This window comes from Colletotrichum acutatum (assembly GCF_030867785.1).
Source record: "Colletotrichum acutatum strain CBS 112980 chromosome Unknown BDZ83scaffold_32, whole genome shotgun sequence".
Taxonomy (NCBI): Eukaryota; Fungi; Ascomycota; class Sordariomycetes; order Glomerellales; family Glomerellaceae; genus Colletotrichum; species Colletotrichum acutatum.
In genome coordinates, this window is record NW_026849026.1 from 132,700 (window position 1) to 151,187 (window position 18,488).

Genomic DNA, 18,488 nt, shown 5'->3' on the forward strand with positions numbered 1-18,488 from the left:
TCACACCTCGTGCGCTCACATGTTAATACGAGCGTGTCGCTCTATTCTCACCTTCATCACGACGAGAGAGTGTCGAATGACTGAAAAGTGAAGAGTGAAGTTTTGGACCACAGCTGGGAGGTTTGGAACCTGAGATAAACTGCTCTTCATGTGAGTAGTCGTATCACGAACTTGTTGAACCTCTAGTCTACGCTAACTCAATGCAAAGATCCCCCCATTATCGATTTGGTCACGCTCGAGTGCAGGTGTACATGGCTGCTCAGATATGTATAGGGAGTTCCAATTCCGGCTGTCAATTCAATTTAGTTATCTTACCCAAGTACAACGGATCACACGATATATCCTAACTCACTCTCATCACTGACTCGATCTCACTCTCATCCCTCCCTCCCTCACTACCCCCCCCCCCTCATTCATCACAGCCTCTCGTCAAAGCTTCGCAGTCTTCTGCAATTGCCTCACAAAGCGTCCATCATCCCTATCCCACCAAGGCCAAAACGGAACACTCGACCGATCAACAGACCCCGTAAACTCAGGCTTCCTCCTCTCCAAGAAACTCTTCACCCCCTCAACATTATCCTCTGTCCCAGCAAGCTGCACAAACACCCTCGAATCCAACACGTGCGCTCCCTCAGGCGAAGCCGGACAATACACCATCATATCCCTCATCAACTTACCACTCACCAACGATGTATTCTCCGCCAGATCCTCCGCCACTTTTACCGCGTACTCCACTGTCTCCCCCGGCGAACCCAGAAACGTTGAAAACAGCCCGCTGACAAGCGGATCCGTGACGGGATACATGTCCCCCGTCGCCACGACGTGGTTGGCGCGCGAGAGGCCGATGAGACGCGGGAGGAAGAAGGCGCTACAGGATTCGAGGACGAGGCCGCGCCTGGAAAAGGGGAAGCCGCATCGGGCGCCCTCGTAGGCTACCCGGATCGTGGCCGGGAGGATCATGGTCAAACCGACGCCCGCGGCTGGGCCGTTGACGGCGGCGATGGTGGGTTTCTTGCAGTTTGAGATTGCTAACGCGACGCGTCCGCCCCTGTGTGAAGAGTGAAGTATGCATCAGCCCAGATATCACGTCAAACATTCTACGGGATCACTGTTCCTCTGGCTTTGACATCAGGTAAGTCTCACCAATCCCTGAAATCCCTCATTGATTCCTCCGTCTCTTTGAGGGCCACCATGCCCATAAACCCAACATCCAGGTCCGCGCCTCCCGAGAACGCCTTGCCTGCCCCTGTGATGACGACCGCGCGTACCCGCGGGTCCTCGCTGACGGTGTTGAAGATCGCCTCGAGGCCGGTGAACATGTCTCCCTTCATGGCGTTGTACTTTTTGGGCCGGTTGAGGGTGATCATGATGACCTTTGTGACGGATAAGGAGCTCGCTGGCACATGAGAGACGAGTAGGCCATCGTAATTGAACGAGGTGTATGATTCGGGCAGCTTGTTTGGGGATGATGCCATTGTTCTTGCGTATCTGTTCTATGAGTGCTGATGATTTTACTGTGAAACGAAAGTGCCGTCAAATATGCAACGTAAACAGCGACTGTCATCAGTTTCTGTTATTCTACTTATATGTCTTCCGTCTACAGTTCGCGGAGGGAGCCTCGGCAGATTCACCACTGCATGTAAGTAATCACTAATCGACAAAACATCAACTTGGCCGAAGCATCCTGCGAAATGCCTGTCGACCCCGCGTTCAACCCATCGACTCCAACTTTGAATCCCGACAACTGGTTTCTGAAGTGACATTGGCCACCTTGTGTACGACGCCTCGGCCGGCACTTTAGTTTGCTGGTGCATCTGATAGGAGAGATGAAAATGTACCGAAGATGACGGCCTGTGGTAACAGCCGGTCCATGGGGCTTAGGTCTCATGAGTCTGTTTGCTCTGATCAACGTGAGCTTTCCTCAAGTTGACCAGTCTAGGGAGGTGAGAGAAAATTTAGTAAAAGCTTAAGATTATTCGTCGTTTACCGAATCTTGGCTCGGGACGATTTTAATACCTACAGCCACGACATAGGAGTAAAGAACGATCAGTGGTGGCTCAATTATATGGAAGGCAGAAGTGATAACCACCAACGCCACAGGAATGAATATAATGAGATGCTGTTCAAGAGTCAAGCTCTCATCGTTTCTCAATGCCATCAAGGATCAAGCGTTGCTGCCCATATCTGTTTTGGTTAACAGGCTACTGGGCACCGCCTCAAGTTGGCTACAATCACAGGTCTTGAGAAATGCAAGTCAAGAGCTGCGCATTCTCAGGTCCTGCAGGAATCGAGAAGAGGCTAAATGATGTGTTCCACGATGAAGTTCTTTCTATTCCTAATTATAGCCTGTTGCACATGATATGGGAGTAAAATTCAAGTCGGCGCTTGGCAGGAAATCAGATCCCGCCAAGTATCGCCCTCAGATAATGCTGTCTAGCCTGGACATCATGCCCAGCGACCAAGCCCGTTTGATTCTTCAAAGATCTTCAAACACAGGATCCTTCTGCTCAGCAGACAATCTCTCGGCAATGGCGTTCAACCACGCCCCCAACCTCACGCCCGCCTTCCCAATCACCTCATCGACGACTTCCCAGTTCTCATCAAAGTACCCCTCGCTGAGGTCATTCGACTTCAACCAAGCCAGGCCCTTCTTCAGCACGTGCGAACAGACATACGCGTTCGACTCCGTGGCCCAGCCTAATGCACACGAACCCGTCTTGAGATCGATGCACTGCCCGGCCGTCGCGTTGACACCCGCCTGCTCTTGGCGTTGATAGAGGTCAGCTGCCCATGAGGCGGCGGCAACCTTCTCTTGCGGGATGCTCAGGTGCGGCGGCAGACCGCGAATGCGGTGCGGAATCTGGGTATCCCAGACGGAGTGCAGACTCATGGGGCCGTTGCAGACGCCGTGGTTGGGCTGGCGGCGCCAGCAGACGGGCCGGATGTCGTTGCCGCCGCGGAGGAGACCTGTGGCGTGCAGGGGCTGATGGATGTCGCCCAGGAAGTGTATTACAAACATTGTCGCGTTCTTGCGGTCAATATGCGGGAGGCTCGTATCGAGGATTTGAGAAGTCTGGTCCGAGGAGGTCAGTTTTGATGATTGCTGCGATACAAGGGTGGTACATACGTAGTTTGTGATGGCGGATATGATGCAGCCGCTGGATGGGCAGTCTTGAGGGTACTTCATGCCGCACATGTTAGGGGGGTCGTCGCGGGGATCTGGCAAATTGTGAGCATTCTGATCTTGTGGTCGTGGCTATGCCATGGCCAAGGGATGGGATTCGTACTGATGTAGTGATACTTGCTTGCCCAGCCCATGTGGCCTCTGAGCGTATCAGCCCAAGTCGCAGCATCGGAGAAGTCATAGTTGCGATCGTTGGCGAGCAGGTCCCCGTAGATGGCGGCAGCTTCATCAGTCAAGTATTTCTCAGCGAGGTACCCGACGGTTCGGTGACCGACATTGCCCCAAGAAACGACCGGTCTGACGACCGCAGCCAAGAGAATAGTAGAGAGACGCATCCTCAGTTGGGTAGATGCTGTATGTGCAAGAGCGTTGTCAGTTGTTTAGCAACCTGCGACGCAAACGCGGAGCTTGGAGCTCTTATCAGATATCGCCGTTCCCCCTCCAGCGAGTGACCTGTGCGACAAGCTAACCCGTTGCATCGCACTATTGGGCTGTCACCTCTGAAGTGGCTGGCTGCCGTCTGATGTGGCGCGTCGAGACACGGCGGCAGCAGCTCTCGGAGACTTCCGTAGTTGAACGGCCATTTGGTGTTTTTGATTGGAGAGGAGAACAACAGGGCTGAGACGCAGGCCTAGAATCGGAACAGGAGCTCTCTGTTCACGACTCAGCTCGAGAGGAGCTCTGGGGCGAGGGCTTTGATGCTGGCGAGGTGTGGACAGCTGAGAGATTTACGTGCCAGTCGTGCCAGCGTGGTGCCAGCATCTGCCGGTTGGCCTGTATCTGAGAACCCATTGAACATTGGATGCAGATGACGTCTCGATCGGCGAGCTGAGGATATTTGGGAAACGATTGTCAGGGTGAATGAACTGGTAAACTGAGTGCCCAACTGCGTACCGAAGCAGCTGTCCCGGCCGAGCTCGAATCTCCACCGACGGCCCGGGGGAGCATTCTGGCACGCAGATGCTTGACTCAAACGATGCCATTTGCCGAGGATGTACTCTGTACCCGCAGTCTGTAGCCATCCTGCCTTGCCTGCTACAACTGGACCTCGAAGTGTTGGCCAGCGTTTGTGGTAGCCGTCAGATCATTCAGCAAATACCCAAGATGCCAACCAATGTCTCACAGCTTCGGCCACAAGCCAATGGGCAGCGTCGACATCGAGCACCTCGTCTGCCTCTGGGTGATCGTTGAGATCCCCGTGGGGGGGCCCTGGTGGATGGTTGGCGCCATCAGCCGCTGGTGGACCGCAGAGGGCGAGACAAGCTCTTGGGGCCAGGATTCCTAGAGGGTACCTAGACAGAGTGACACACTGGACGTGCTGGAGTGCTGACATTGCCGAGGCGGGCTTGGCTCAGCTTCAGCTGTTGGAGGGTGGCGCATTGATGCCCTCCATTACCAGACTCCCAGTGCCTGCGTCCTGGCACGTAGGAATGCTCGGGACATGGCAGGGGTCCTTCACAACAACATGGCTCCTGGCACCTGGCACCATAGGCCGATTATGTGGTGTATGAGTGTGACAAGCTGCGAGGGACGAGTTCCTGCTCGACTTAGAGCAGAGATAGGATCAGGGGATAATCTAGAGCGAGCGAGCGAGTCACGCTGAGAGGTGTTGATCTTGTGGTTGCATCGCACTTTGGGGTCGGAGTTGGAGATGGAACCCGCAGTGTGGTTGCTTTGGCACGTTTGGGTGTCATGCCAGTCTGTGGGCCTACCTTACCTAATCACGATGAGAGGAGATAAGATAAGCCACCTTACCTAAGGTAAGGTAGACCCAAGACTGCCCGATAAGATACCTCAGTACCTACCTACCTTAAGGTACCTCAGAGTCCTTCAAGTTTGAACAGCTACTGCAGATCAGACTGCCGCAATTTACGCCTGCCAATAGCGTCCCAAAGCCTGTAATTTGGCTGCAAGGACCCCTAGACTCACTCATCGCAGGCCATGTTTTCCACTACTCCAGTGATTCCCCGCCATTGGCGATAAGCAGGCGAAGAAAGCTGACGTTATCATTGATGCCATCACGGATTGCGCACCCATCTACCCCTCTGCCTAGAGGCGCAGCACGCGACACACGATATCTTATAAGCCACCAACACACTGTCGAGTCTAGGACGCTTCAAATACTTTGACTGGTCGACACTTGACTCGTTCATCTGCCCAGCCACACAGCCAGAACGAGTCGTTTCGACAGCCCTCCAAAAACCACGGCAAGCGGCTAGGTGCCACGGTGCTAACCATCAGCCACCATGTCCGAGGACCTGTTCAGACCAGCGCTGATCGTCGTTGACTTTCAAGAAGACTTTTGCCCGCCTGTAAGTAACTTGGATGAACGTCGCACATCCGCGTTCGTCACGTCATGGCCCATTCGCGGCGTGAAGCTTCAAACCGTGAGCTCCGGGTGCTAGAATGGACATACGAGACTAATATCGGCGCGAGAATGGCTCACTTGCCGTAACCAACGGCCGCGACATTCATCCCGTTGTCAACTCACTACTGCGCCTACCATTCACGACCAAAATCGCCACCAAAGACTGGCATCCGCAAGACCACATCTCGTTCGCATCGAACCACGATGGCAAGCAACCCTTTGTCGATGCCATCGATATCGTCAACCCGCGAAACAGCGCCGAGACGTTCCATACCCGGCTGTGGCCAGTGCACTGCGTACAGGGTACGCCCGGCGCAGCCCTGGTGCCGGAGCTAGACGCCTCGGCCGTAGACGCCATTATCGAAAAGGGCCAGAATAAGGACGTTGAGATGTACAGCGTCTTTTACGACCCCTTCCAGTCACCCAGAGTGTCCGACAGCGGGCTTGCGGCCTCTCTCAAGGACAAGGGCGTCACGGACGTCTACGTGGTCGGTCTGGCTGGTGATTACTGTGTCAAGTGCACCGCGCTGGATGCCCAGAAGGAGGGATTCCGGATCTTCATTGTGGAAGAGGGCACCAGGCCGGTGGACGCTGAGAAATGGGACGAGTGCAAGGGCGCCCTGGAGGCCAGCGGAGTCAAGATTATCAGCATGGAGGGCCCGGAGGTCCGTAGGGTTGGAGCGGTTGGACGGGGATGAGGGGCCGATCAACGTTGTACTCCAAAGCCGTCTGATATCTTTGACACTGAAAACTCCAGAGCAGAGGCCAACGATGCTCCCGTGTTCCCTCCAAGATAGGTTATGCGATGAGTTGGGGATACCTGTTGTTTCAAAGACTGACGGCGTTTGGGGAACCGCCGAGCTGGGTTTACCAGCATCAGCTTCAGTGGTGTATACCTTGGGCACATGCATTGATACAGCCCTTTCCCGGCGACAAAGGTGCTGTCTTCGTATGTAAGGTATGGATAGCTCAAGGCGGCGTGAGAGCTCGTGTAGTTTGGCAAGGATGAAATGGCCGTGTATCCGTGCAACATGCTCTCCTCTTTGTCGTCATATCTGAGATAGAGATTGTCTCCTTGCGTTTAGTAAGGCTATTGCTATTGTAGCTTGTCAACGGCCGCTATCAAAGTAGCTTGCCTATTCTTCGGACTTGGTTCGTAACAGCGAGTGAGCAGAGTAGACTGGCAGCATGGAGTATCCATAGGGTATTCGTAGAAACTCTACTGCGTTCGTCTTGTGTGACAAGGACTCGCTGTGCCGTCGACGTGGTCAGCAATGCTTGGATAGTGGCGGGTCGCGAGGGATCCGTGGCCCCGCGATAGAGCAGTAAGGCCCAGGGGGAAGGGCAGACTCGGGACCTTCAGCTGGTCTATGCAGGCGCATACTTTCGGGGAGCCAGTGAGGAGACCACTGACAAGGCTTGAGGTGCGTGGGTGCCAGGTAAGAAACAAAGACGGGGAATAAGGCAAGAAAAATACAGGGAGATCGCCAGGGGTTCGCTGCACAGATCTGACGTTGATGGACGTTGGCGACGAACCTTTAACCGTGACTGGAGCTTCACCGCCGGGCTGTACCCGCTGATGCCCACCAAGGTCCGGAAACGTCAAGATAACATGAAAAAGGACCGGGAGGAGGGGGGATTCAAGTTGAGTGGGCAGGGGGCATTCCATCATATCATATCAGATCAGGCCCGCCGCCAGCAAGAGGGGATAGTCCGAGAGAGGCTAGAGACTTTGAGAGGGCTGGGAGAGGGCAGAGAAACGTCTCTTGTCTCCCGTCTGGGTATTGGAATCTAGATGAATGTCCATGTCGAGGGGCATTTCTCCATCTGGGGAGGCTGGCAGGGGACGGAAGAGTTTTCGACAAGGGGTCTTGCGAATGGTGAGACTGAGGTAGGAATTTGAGCAGAGTCAATCTTTCGTACCGGCAGTAAGATGCCGCAGGTGAGGCTCATGCGGCACAGTTATAACGTAATGCGAAGTTGATGCATGAACGGATTTGAATTGAACTGTTTTGTAGGTAACCCGACGGAATTGGGAAGAAAGTCGAGAAGAAATGCAAGAGAAATGCAGTGCCAACGAAAAGCAGCAGGAAGAAGCCATCCACCATCGTTGCACTGCTGCAGGAGCGGGAGACCCACCGCAATTCCAATCAAAGCCGCCAATCCCAATCGGGACATTTTATGGTGTCAATTTCCGTTCGACTTGGAACTGGAAGGAAGACTCCAGGTATCTCTTTCCTTCTATACCTATATCGAGGAAGGCACTGAGGTGCACCTGCGACTACCTTACCTTACCTACCTTAGTTACGGAGGATAAGAAAAAGAAGTAGGAAACTACGCCCAGTGATACACCCTTCAGCATATTCATCTGAGCTCAGGTTTCACCTTCAGTTCAAGGTATGCAGTTCCACGTTTCTCTCACCTCAACGTACCTGAAGGTAAGCGTGGTAAGGTATTTCATCCACGAAAGGTTGCCTTCCAGAAGCGAGTTGACCACGCAGAAGGACGCACGACGCACGGCGCACATGTACCTTACTGCAACCCGCCTGGCTCTCGACACATCCAAGGCACCGAACGGCGCCTTACCGCCGTCCCTGCTGCGTCTGTGGTCACCCTACCTACCTTGCTTCCGCCGTCTCTTTGGGGGCACAGCAGCTGAAGAATTGTCGCATCAGGTCCCGTTTCTGTAGGTATGACGCGGCGGCCGGGCGGCGGTGCTCTTGGAAGTTTGAGAGTCTTACAAGTTTACAACAGGCTTCAGTCTAGTACCAAGGGTAATGTCAGACTTCCATTGGAAATAGGCATCTAGGTATCTGTAAGGTTTTCAACGGCAAGATACCTTACGAATAAACGTCGGGTGGCTGATCTCGAGGTGCCTTATCAGCTTATCCGATTTGGAAGTGAGGCGTGCTGCATGTCTCAATGAGGCCTGATAAGCCGATAAGATGGGTACGATTGGGAAGCAAACATTCAGATCATCGAGCAAACAGCACACCTTTCAAGTCGAGCAAACTGCACTTGAGGCTGATTTAGCTAGGTCTCGGCTGTTGATCTATTCTTCAGAGCGAAGTTTTCCCACTCGTGCTTCTCCGATGACATGTTTACCTAGTTTCCTCTGACCGAAAACTCGCAGAGACTAACAGCAGAGCCACACATTATGGCACATTATAGCGAAGAGCAACGAGTGGATGAGACGTGACGCGCCATCCGTGCGGGTGCGTCGTCTGCAGCTAGGCCGTGCTGTGGCTCCCTATGACACATTCGCTACCACCTTACTGCGCTTGTTAGGTTGGCTCTGGATATTCGCACTTTGCCAAAGTTAAGACGTACAAGGCACAGACGTTAGTGACGATGGAAGCCTTTAGTGCCCGCCTAGCCTTTCCCAACACTGCGCGAGATGCTCTAGCGGATGACAACAGGCTGTCTGCTGCCACGGATGGGAGGTGACGGACGGGCGCACCATCCGCCACGCCCAACGTCTTCCCGACCCCGAAGAGACCCTTGAACCAAAGTAACAGGAGAGTTGAAGCTCACGAATCTATGGCGGGCACAATAAGAGCACCCTGTGTGCATCTGCTTCGGCGTGATAATACGACGGGGTGTTCTGCTGTTTTGGGATTAGCTCTGCGATTGTACGTCTGAGAGTACCGCGGTACATCGGCGCGGACCATCATCGGTAAATTTGCCTTTGGTGGGGCCGCCATGAGGTACGTAGCTTCTACCCTTGTCCAATTCATCACTTTTTTTTTTTTCCCTTTGCAGTGTTCCTCTTTGGCCCAGAATGGCCATCCCATGGCTGGCACTGCTCATCATCATTGCCCACCACCAAAAAAAAAAAAAAAAAAAAAAAAAAAAAAAAAAACCTTGCAACTTGCGCCAACATGTTGCTGGGATTACCATCATTTCACTTTCTGTCCTAAAGTGGATCCTCGCGATACTTTCTTTTGTACGGAGTTCGTCGCAAAACAACAAGTACCTTGAGCACCTCACCCGTCTGCTCGTTCCCTCTGTTCGCTGTGCCATTGACAAGCATCCGGGTGTCTGGCAACTCTCTTTTTGGTTTTTTGATCTTATTTTCTGTGTTGTTATTCCCTGCACACCTCCTTGCCCACCACTATTTCCTACCTTACCTTACTGTAAAGGTACCCGGGTAAGTTAAGGTGGGAGGAACACGAACCATTGCTTAAGCTCGCTCCTATCTTCTCGTGCCTCTCTCCTATCTTATCCTTCACACCTCTCTCATCTCAAAGTAAGGCACCTTACGTTGTTGCTCCTTTAAGCACAAGGTCTTATCCTGTCTGTTTCTCTACTCTCTTGATCCTCGTCCCCCCGCTACGCCACTTGTGTACACTACGGACACCTACCGTGGTGGTCTCCATATCTTTAAAAGGTACCTGGGCTGCCCGTTGCATCACGACTCTTGAACACCCTTCTTGTTCCTCTCCCCTTCTGAGCGATCTTCCTCCCCCACCCCTTTTGCAAGGCATCCTCTTCAACAGGAACTGAGCAATCCACTCCCGTCTCCGATTCGAGCACTTCAACAGCTCCTTGCGACTTCGGCTCTCCGCGACCACCACCCTCGATCTCCGACACCTTTCGCAACCACCTATTAATTTTATTTTGCTCACTTGCCGACCTCTTTCGAAAACTTCTCTCCCCCTCTCTCGTGTGTTCGACGAGTTTGAGCTTTTGAGGCACTTTTGCTGCAAAATCTAAACTCCAAAACGACGTCAACGGCGTTGGCTCAACAGGTACGTCCATTCTCACCCCTCCAATCGGCATTGCACCACACCGCAGCACAGCGCGCATCCCACACAATCCCATCTCATCTCCGTCGCCAAAATTCCTCAACCCAAATTCCAGCCAGCCCATCGCTCTCTCTCTCTCTCTGTCTCTCTCTCTCCCACCAGAGACACCAACCACCCCTCCGCGTCTTTTCGCGCACAATCGCCTCTTGTTTGCCTACCGAAAGCCCTTCAATCGCTAATCGCAACAAACAGACTCCGCCTTCGTCCTCTTCTCTTCGGTCGTTGTACACCAATGCCTTCCTTCTAATAGACGATCTTGATTCACCGCAACTTTCGCCATGATATCCTCAACACTTCTCCCCCGCCGTTTTCGGGGTGAGCAGCCCGCCGCTCAGGCCGCTGCCCCCTCCTGGGTCAACAAAAAGATCACAACCGCTCTAAAGTTCCTGTCCAAGCTCGCCTGCTCGCACCCTATCCACACCGTTGTCATTGTTGCGGTTTTGGCCAGCACTTCCTACGTTGGATTGCTGCAGGAGAGCTTGTTCGATGCCACCATCAGCGTTCGCACCGCCGACTGGTCGTCCCTCGTCGAGGGCAGCCGACGCCTGCAGGCCGGCCCCGAAACTGCCTGGAAATGGCAGAATGTCGAGCCCGAGGCCTCCATCGCCGGTGAAGTCGACCACCAGGCCCTCCTGACCCTCGTCTTCCCCGAGTCTCAGTCTCCCGAGTCGATCAACACTGCTCCGCGCACCCACGCCGTCCCGATTCCCCAGAACCTGTCCATCACCTCGCTTCCTTCGACCTCCAACTCCCTGACCACCTACTCCCAGGACAGCGCTCTCGCCTTTGCCGTGCCCTACTCCCAAGCTGCCGAGTTTCTGTCAGTAGCCCAGGAAATTCCCGATGCCACCAGCGACGAAACCGAGACAATGCACGGCAAGGAGAAGAAGATGTGGATTATGAAGGCTGCCAAAGTCCACACCCGCAACAGTCTGGTTCAGTGGGCTCGCAATGGCTGGACAGAGTTCCTCGACCTGCTCAAGAACGCCGAGGCTCTCGACATCTTCATCATGGTCCTCGGCTACCTGTCCATGCACCTGACCTTTGTCTCGCTCTTCCTCTCCATGCGCCGCATGGGCTCCAACTTCTGGCTCTTCACCAACGTCCTCTTCTCCTCCGTCTTCGCCTTCCTGTTTGGTCTGCTTGTTACTACCAAGCTCGGTGTCCCCATCACGATGGTGCTGCTCTCCGAGGGCCTGCCATTCTTGGTTGTGACCATTGGATTCGAGAAGAACATCATTCTTACCCGTGCCGTGCTGTCGCACGCCGTTGAGCACCGCCGGCCGCAAGAGAACAAGGACGACAGAAAGTCTAGCAAGAAGTCCGACGTGTCATCCCCCAACGTCATCCAATACGCTGTCCAGGCAGCCATCAAGGAGAAGGGATACGACATTGTCAAGGATTACGCCATTGAGATCGGCATCCTCGTTCTCGGTGCTGCCTCCGGCGTCCAGGGTGGTCTTCAGCAGTTCTGCTTCCTCGCCGCCTGGATTCTCTTCTTCGACTGCATTCTTCTCTTCTCTTTCTATACCGCCATCCTGAGCATCAAGCTCGAGATCAACCGCATCAAGCGCCACGTTCAGATGCGCCGCGCCCTTGAAGACGACGGCGTCAGCCACCGCGTGGCCGAGAACGTGGCCAAGAGCAACGATTGGCCCGAATTCGACGGCAAGGCCCCCAAGGAGACTTCTTTGTTCGGCAAGCAGATGAAGAGCAGCAACGTTCCCAAATTTAAGGTGCTTATGGTCAGCGGTTTCGTCCTGATCAACGCCATCAACATCTGCACCATCCCATTCCGTAACTCTAGCTCTCTCCCCAGCTTGTCTTCCCTGACTGGCGGCCTCAGCGCCGTTGTCACTGCTCCTCCTGTCGACCCCTTCAAGGTTGCCTCGAACGGCCTTGATGCCATTTTGGAATCAGCAAAGGCGAACGAGCGCCCCACCGTTGTCACTGTCCTTACACCCATCAAGTACGAGCTTGAGTACCCCTCCATCCACTACGCGCTTCCTTCTCCGGCTAGCAAGTCTGGCCAGAAGCACGAGGATGAGTACGATACTTTCGAGAGCTATGGCATGGGTGGCCGCATGGTTGGCAGTATCCTGAAGAGTCTCGAGGACCCCGTTCTCTCCAAGTGGATCATTGTTGCCCTCGCCATGAGTGTTGCCCTGAACGGCTACCTCTTCAACGCTGCTCGCTGGGGTATCAAGGACCCCAACGTTCCCGACCACCAGATCGACCCCAAGGAGCTCGCTCGCGCCGAGAAGTTTAACGATACTGATTCGGCCACCTTGCCCCTTGGCGAGTACATTCCCGAGACGCCCAGGCCTGCTACACCCGCGGAGACCGACGACGAGTCCGAGGCCAAGTCTGGTAAACCCGCTACCCCCGTCGAGCAGCGCACCATTGCCCAACTTGAGAAGATGATTGCCGAGAAGCGTGTCCACGAGATGACTGATCAGGAGATTGTCGGCATGTCTCTTCGTGGCAAGATTCCTGGTTACTCTCTCGAACGCACCCTGAAGGACTTCACTCGCGCTGTCAAGATTCGCCGTTCCATCATCTCCCGCACCAATGCCACTTCTGACTTGACTAACGGTCTCGAGCGCTCCAAGCTTCCCTACCACAACTACAACTGGGAGCGCGTCTTTGGCGCTTGCTGCGAGAATGTCGTCGGTTACCTTCCCCTGCCTGTCGGTGTCGCTGGTCCTCTTGTTATCGACGGACAAAGCTACTTCATCCCCATGGCTACCACTGAGGGTGTCCTGGTCGCCTCTGCCAGCCGTGGCTGTAAGGCCATCAACTCTGGTGGCGGTGCCGTTACCGTCCTCACTGGCGATGGCATGACCCGTGGACCTTGCGTCGGATTTGAGACTCTGGAACGTGCTGGTGCTGCCAAGATCTGGCTTGACTCCGAGGCTGGCCAGAACACCATGAAGAAGGCTTTCAACTCTACCAGTAACTTTGCCCGTCTGCAGACCATGAAGACTGCGCTGGCCGGAACCAACCTTTACATCCGCTTCAAGACGACCACCGGTGACGCTATGGGTATGAACATGATTTCCAAGGGTGTCGAGCATGCCCTCTCCGTCATGGCGTCTGAGGGTTTCGAGGACATGAGCATCGTTTCGGTCTCTGGTAACTACTGCACGGATAAGAAGGCCGCCGCTATCAACTGGATTGACGGTCGTGGAAAGAGTGTCGTCGCCGAGGCTATCATCCCCGCCGACGTTGTCAAGAACGTTCTCAAGAGTGACGTTGACACCCTCGTCCAGCTCAACGTTGACAAGAACCTGATTGGCTCTGCCATGGCTGGTTCAATCGGAGGTTTCAACGCCCACGCCGCCAACATCGTCGCCGCCATCTTCCTCGCCACCGGACAAGATCCCGCGCAAGTTGTGGAGAGTGCCAACTGTATCACCATCATGAAGAAGTAAGTCCTGATCCTGTACCATACTGATGTGTTGTCACTAACATCTCCTAGCCTTCGTGGTTCTCTCCAAATCTCCGTCTCCATGCCCTCGCTTGAAGTCGGTACCCTCGGTGGCGGAACCATTCTTGAGCCCCAGAGTGCCATGCTCGACATGCTCGGCGTTCGCGGTCCCCACCCAACAACCCCCGGCGAGAATGCCCGCCGTCTAGCCCGTATTATTGCTGCTGGTGTCCTGGCTGGTGAACTGTCACTGTGCAGTGCCTTGGCTGCCGGTCACCTTGTCAGAGCGCACATGCAGCACAACCGTTCCGCACCCCCCACGCGGACCAACACGCCGGCCCCGGCTAGCGGAACCATGACACCCGTCGGCCTGGCCATGACTAGTGCCGTCGAAAAAGCTGCTGGCAAGAGCGCAGCGGCTGTCGAGCGGGCGCGTCGTTGAGTTCGCTTAGTCGCTGTATATACGCAAAAGAAAAAAGGCATGAGACATAATTATGGAGTTTGGGGATAGAGTAAACATTACATGGCGATTGATGCACCATTTTCGCATACGCTGCATTGCACTTACAGTAGCAAGGGGAAGAAATCATGCACCTCGCAAGACGGTGCGCTGGCCACGCCAGCTTGTATGTAGAATCAGATACATAAGAGCTTCTTTGTCCTAGACGAGTTTGTAAGACATATTCCGTGATATCATGTGCATCATATTCTCTATGTACTATTGTTCTCACTATTTACTCAATCAAGTGAAGACAACATCATACTTTTTGTGAGGCTCATTTGGCTATTGCTGACCTAATCGGTAGGGTCCTTCACGCCACATTCATGCGCCACAGAGGCTGCTGCCTTGACGTGTGGCTGGTGGTGGGCCGTCCTCTCCATCCCCAAGACATCAACGCTTCAGAGCCTCATGGTCTCCGACGGTAACTGTTCGATTACAACTGCTTGGGTCCAGTCTGGGCTCTCATGATCCAATCGTGTTTCCGCCTCGGTATTTCGAACTTTCCCGCTAAATGGAAACATGCCGCCTCATTTTCGAACCCAAAGCTTATGGCGGTTCAAGCAAGGAACTTTGGCGTTGTCACTGGCCCGTCTCCAAGCAATACCATATGCAATGATGCAAGAATGTAGGTCCAAAGTGTAGAGACGTACCATACAGGGCTCCAACGGGACTTTTGCATCACTAGGCTGGTCCGCGGCTCAAAGGATTTCAGGCGACGCAGGCAGCAAGCCCCCGGTCTAGAACCATGCCGCATAATACAAGCCTAGGACCCCGCAGATCTAGGCGTCTTGCTTCGTTTTACTAAATCCTATCAAGGTTATCGATAGGCTTTGACTCACAGAACGTCTTGTCCCCGTCAATCCGATGCGTTTCCGGGAACCGATGACTCTTGACGGCCGTCCGAGCGGGGTACGGCTGCCTACCTATGTCCTGCCGGCTCCCGAGATTCTAGGCAGGCTATCACGGGCTGAGGACTTGGGCTCACAGTATAAAAAACCTCGACATCTAGGGATATCTGGCTTCTATCAAGCAAATCATCTTCTCATCTTCACAGATCCCACTTCTTGAAAACCCCCAAGACCTTTTCATCAAGGCTTCCACAATTCACAATGGCACGCACTAGGCAAACTGCCCCTGGCCCCGGGCAATATTCAGTTCAGCAGCCCCTTGATGAAGAGGATCAGGAGGAGATCAATGGCATTCTCACCGAGGAAGACAAGAAACGTCGCGAGGAGCTTGAGAAGGCACCCATGCAGATCGAGGTCAAGCACCTGGAGAAGCGGTGGACAAAGAAGGGACATCCATACATCACCGAGCCAAAGGAAGACGAGGACATCCCCCAAGAGAAGATCAACTGGTACGAGAAGTACGCACTCTGCGTAAGTACCCCTCCCCACCACTAGCTGCCTTCTCCTCTCACACAGACGCATTCAGATTACACGCCAGTATGATGGCCAGAACAAGTACATCTGCCGTACCTCACTTGAGGTCAACTCTCCTGGACTCAAGAAGATTTTGGGAGACGTCATTGGCAGCAAATACCCTGGCCAATCCTATCTGACCTCCAACATCACCGTCGACTTCCCTCCCCGCAGTCTCTACCACTACCGTCAGGAGCTGGCCGACACTTCTGTTGATCACGAACCCGGCTCCGATGAAGCCAGGCATCTCCCTCTGCTGCTCAGCTTTATTGACGAGGAGTTCCACGATGCCATTACCGACGGCGCAAACCTTCTTGAGCAGGGCTTGATGAGCTACGAGCACCTCTGGACCATCTTCCGTCCAGGATGCCTCGTCTACGCTACTAGGATGAGCCAGGCTCGCGTGTACAAGCTCAATAGCTACCAGTATACCTGCGGCCAATGTCCCGGTCTCCAGCTCAGCGTCGAATTTGTCGACTTTGACGGCGACGATTTTGGCACGAGGTACGATTCCCTCCTGATTCCCGCCTTCTCTGGGACCACGCAAATATCCTCTCTGAACGCACTTCCTTTGGCGCACCACCCTGACCCCGATGCCGTTTCGCATCTTCTTACTGAGCGTGGTCGACGATGGGAGGCTCTCGCCGGCCAGAATTTCCGCCAGTACAAGGGCGTGGCGTTGGATCCCCGCAACCGCCGCTTCAACATTGACGGCCGTGTCATGGTCGACGCGGAGACGCACCACCGCATCATGGCCGACTACGCCTTCAATGTCAACTCGTTTCCCAAGGCAGCAGGCCGGAAGCGGAAGCAGGACGATGAGAGCGACGACATGGAACTCGTTCCGAAGGAAACTGCCGAGTTTGTGCCCCTGACCGACGAGCAATGCCTGCTGGCCAGCCCCATGGTCCGCGGCTTCAGCTTCACCGAGAAGAAGTTCCTCGACTTCTTCGTCGACAAGATCAGCCCAATCAAGTGGAACACGCGATGCTTCGAGCAGCTTGTCCTCCCAGACTCTCAAAAGGAGCTCGTGCAGGCTCTCGTCGCCGAGCACACCGCCCGGACCACCGATCCGAACTCGTCAGCGTTTGATGACATCGTCAAGGGTAAGGGCAAGGGCCTCATTCTCGTCTTGCATGGTCCGCCTGGCGTAGGAAAGACCTTGACGGCGGAGTGCGTGGCCGAGTTCAGCCGTCGACCGCTGTACATCGTCTCTTCGGGCGACCTCGGTACCTCGTCAGCGGTCCTGGACGACAAGCTGACCAAGACGCTCGATCTGGCGAGCACCTGGAAGGCGGTACTTCTCATTGACGAGGCCGACGTCTTCCTCGAGCGTCGCTCGCTGCACGATATGGAGCGCAACAGTCTCGTGTCTATCTTCCTGCGCACACTGGAGTACTATAGCGGTATTCTCTTCATGACGACCAACCGCGTACGAACCTTTGACGATGCCTTCAAAAGCCGTATTCACGTGCCTCTTAAGTATGATGACCTACCGCGCGAGAGCCGGTTGAAGGTGTGGAAGAACTTCCTGGGCAACGTCGAGGGCGGTGTGGACATTGACGAGGATGGGTATGAGAAGCTCGCAGAGGGCAAGTTGAACGGACGCCAGATTAAGAACGTGGTCCGGACGGCCAAGAGTCTAGCTGCGCACAAGAAGCGGAGGTTGGACTGTGAGCAGCTACAGCAGGTTGTGGATATCCAGATGACGTTTGAGAGGGAGCTGGACAGTGTGGATGGTGACATTGATGTGGTTGTACGATAGAGAGAAGGGGGACTCGGACTCGGTGTACACGGGAGCGGGAGACTACGGGAGCCAACGGGATCGGCACGTTGGGGGAGGGCATGTTGGTGACCTGTGCTGATGAGGTTTACGGGGGAGCAATCAGATTAAATTCGTTTTCTGTCATCTCTGCGTCCTCGACTCCACCACCGTTTGTCCCGAACTTGTGATATGTTGTTTGTTGCCGGCGAGGAGCCAACGGTTCGCGCGAAGCCTCCAGGAACAAACAAGGTAATGAGAGTCGAGACTCGGGACGCAAACGCAAATATCACTGGTCAAAGGCAACATGGCAACCGACAAGACTATGACCCCACAGCTAGATGAACGAATAGGTAGAAACCAACAAACATCAAGGGGAAAGGCGACAAGCATGCCCGATTCTGCAATGAAGGTGGCGGAGTCAATCTTTTTTCGGACTGCCGTCCCGGCAGACAAACACAATGCCGGGTGCCCTGAAAGGTTCAATTTATTGGTCATATCCTCTCTGGTTTCAACGCCGCTCTGTTGCAATTATGATGCCGAATGTTAACAACCCCAACAACATTGCTCTCCACTGTGCGACCTCAGTACCTTTCACTCTATCCCAAATTAACACGATGAACTTTCGAGTTCGTAATCCAACATCGCCTCCTTGGCGACCAGAGCAAGCTGAACGTTCCCCAAGAGTTATTTGCTGTCTTCCGATCCCATTCCTCATGTCCTCGTATTCAGATTCTGGCCCTAGATTCCTGAGCAAGAGACTCCTAAGTAAGTCTGCCCAATGACTCTCGGCAGATCTCAACATTGCCTCGAGCTGAGAGCAGCTCAGCTCAGCCCAGACTTGCATCTCTACCGAAAGAGCCCTAGTCCCTGGGGCGGCTCACACGCTTGTGGCGCCCCCTTCACGAGGACTCGAGGACCGGCAAACCCGCCAGAGCCAATCGCGCAAGACGCACGACCCTCTAGCGTGTCTGGTACCGTGCCGCCGGGTCGCGCCAAGGGGACGCCCCATG

General features: G+C 54.4%; 6 protein-coding genes across 6 annotated transcripts; 3 read left to right on the plus strand and 3 right to left on the minus strand.

The window, feature by feature from the left end:
- Positions 1 to 385: 385 nt before the first annotated feature.
- BDZ83DRAFT_668330 (ClpP/crotonase-like domain-containing protein) lies at positions 386 to 1,475 on the minus strand (the record flags this gene model as incomplete). Its single annotated transcript, XM_060511105.1, has 2 exons — positions 386 to 1,048; positions 1,144 to 1,475. 2 exons carry the CDS (start codon positions 1,473 to 1,475, stop codon positions 430 to 432), a joined length of 951 nt encoding a protein of 316 aa, XP_060366507.1. The 3' UTR covers positions 386 to 429.
- Positions 1,476 to 2,391: 916 nt separating this feature from the next.
- On the minus strand, positions 2,392 to 3,715 carry BDZ83DRAFT_258625 (S1/P1 nuclease). Its single transcript, XM_060501979.1, has 3 exons — positions 3,288 to 3,715; positions 3,128 to 3,219; positions 2,392 to 3,073 (listed from the first exon to the last, which is right to left on the minus strand). The coding sequence occupies exons 1-3, from the start codon at positions 3,517 to 3,519 to the stop codon at positions 2,477 to 2,479; spliced, it is 921 nt and encodes a 306-aa protein (XP_060366508.1). The 5' UTR covers positions 3,520 to 3,715; the 3' UTR covers positions 2,392 to 2,476.
- Positions 3,716 to 5,430: 1,715 nt separating this feature from the next.
- On the plus strand, positions 5,431 to 6,250 carry BDZ83DRAFT_718448 (isochorismatase; the record flags this gene model as incomplete). The annotated part of the gene is made up of 2 exons (XM_060512075.1): positions 5,431 to 5,496; positions 5,621 to 6,250. The coding sequence occupies 2 exons, from the start codon at positions 5,431 to 5,433 to the stop codon at positions 6,248 to 6,250; spliced, it is 696 nt and encodes a 231-aa protein (XP_060366509.1).
- Positions 6,251 to 7,431: 1,181 nt separating this feature from the next.
- BDZ83DRAFT_258752 (uncharacterized protein) lies at positions 7,432 to 7,841 on the minus strand. The gene has a single exon (XM_060501980.1). The coding sequence runs from the start codon at positions 7,728 to 7,730 to the stop codon at positions 7,515 to 7,517; it is 216 nt and encodes a 71-aa protein (XP_060366510.1). The 5' UTR covers positions 7,731 to 7,841; the 3' UTR covers positions 7,432 to 7,514.
- Positions 7,842 to 10,214: 2,373 nt separating this feature from the next.
- Positions 10,215 to 14,488, plus strand: BDZ83DRAFT_258777 (hydroxymethylglutaryl-coenzyme A reductase). Its single transcript, XM_060501981.1, has 3 exons — positions 10,215 to 10,303; positions 10,553 to 13,790; positions 13,842 to 14,488. Exons 2-3 carry the CDS (start codon positions 10,639 to 10,641, stop codon positions 14,230 to 14,232), a joined length of 3,543 nt encoding a protein of 1,180 aa, XP_060366511.1. The 5' UTR covers positions 10,215 to 10,303; positions 10,553 to 10,638; the 3' UTR covers positions 14,233 to 14,488.
- Positions 14,489 to 15,401: 913 nt separating this feature from the next.
- On the plus strand, positions 15,402 to 17,478 carry BDZ83DRAFT_650393 (AAA family ATPase; the record flags this gene model as incomplete). The annotated part of the gene is made up of 2 exons (XM_060510370.1): positions 15,402 to 15,671; positions 15,727 to 17,478. The coding sequence occupies 2 exons, from the start codon at positions 15,402 to 15,404 to the stop codon at positions 17,476 to 17,478; spliced, it is 2,022 nt and encodes a 673-aa protein (XP_060366512.1).
- Between the last annotated feature and the right edge of the window lie 1,010 nt (positions 17,479 to 18,488).

Bases quoted from the DNA above. Each gene is read 5' to 3' on its own strand.
- BDZ83DRAFT_258625 (XM_060501979.1), bottom strand. From the start codon at position 3,519: ATGCGTCTCTCTACTATTCTCTTGGCTGCGGTCGTCAGACCGGTCGTT. The intron at 3,220-3,287 runs GTACGAATCCCA...ACAATTTGCCAG, and splicing joins AAGCAAGTATCACTACATCA to ATCCCCGCGACGACCCCCCT. The intron at 3,074-3,127 runs GTATGTACCACC...TCCTCGGACCAG, and splicing joins TATCCGCCATCACAAACTAC to ACTTCTCAAATCCTCGATAC.
- BDZ83DRAFT_258752 (XM_060501980.1), bottom strand. From the start codon at position 7,730: ATGTCCCGATTGGGATTGGCGGCTTTGATTGGAATTGCGGTGGGTCTC.
- BDZ83DRAFT_258777 (XM_060501981.1), top strand. From the start codon at position 10,639: ATGATATCCTCAACACTTCTCCCCCGCCGTTTTCGGGGTGAGCAGCCC. The intron at 13,791-13,841 runs GTAAGTCCTGAT...AACATCTCCTAG, and splicing joins TGTATCACCATCATGAAGAA to CCTTCGTGGTTCTCTCCAAA.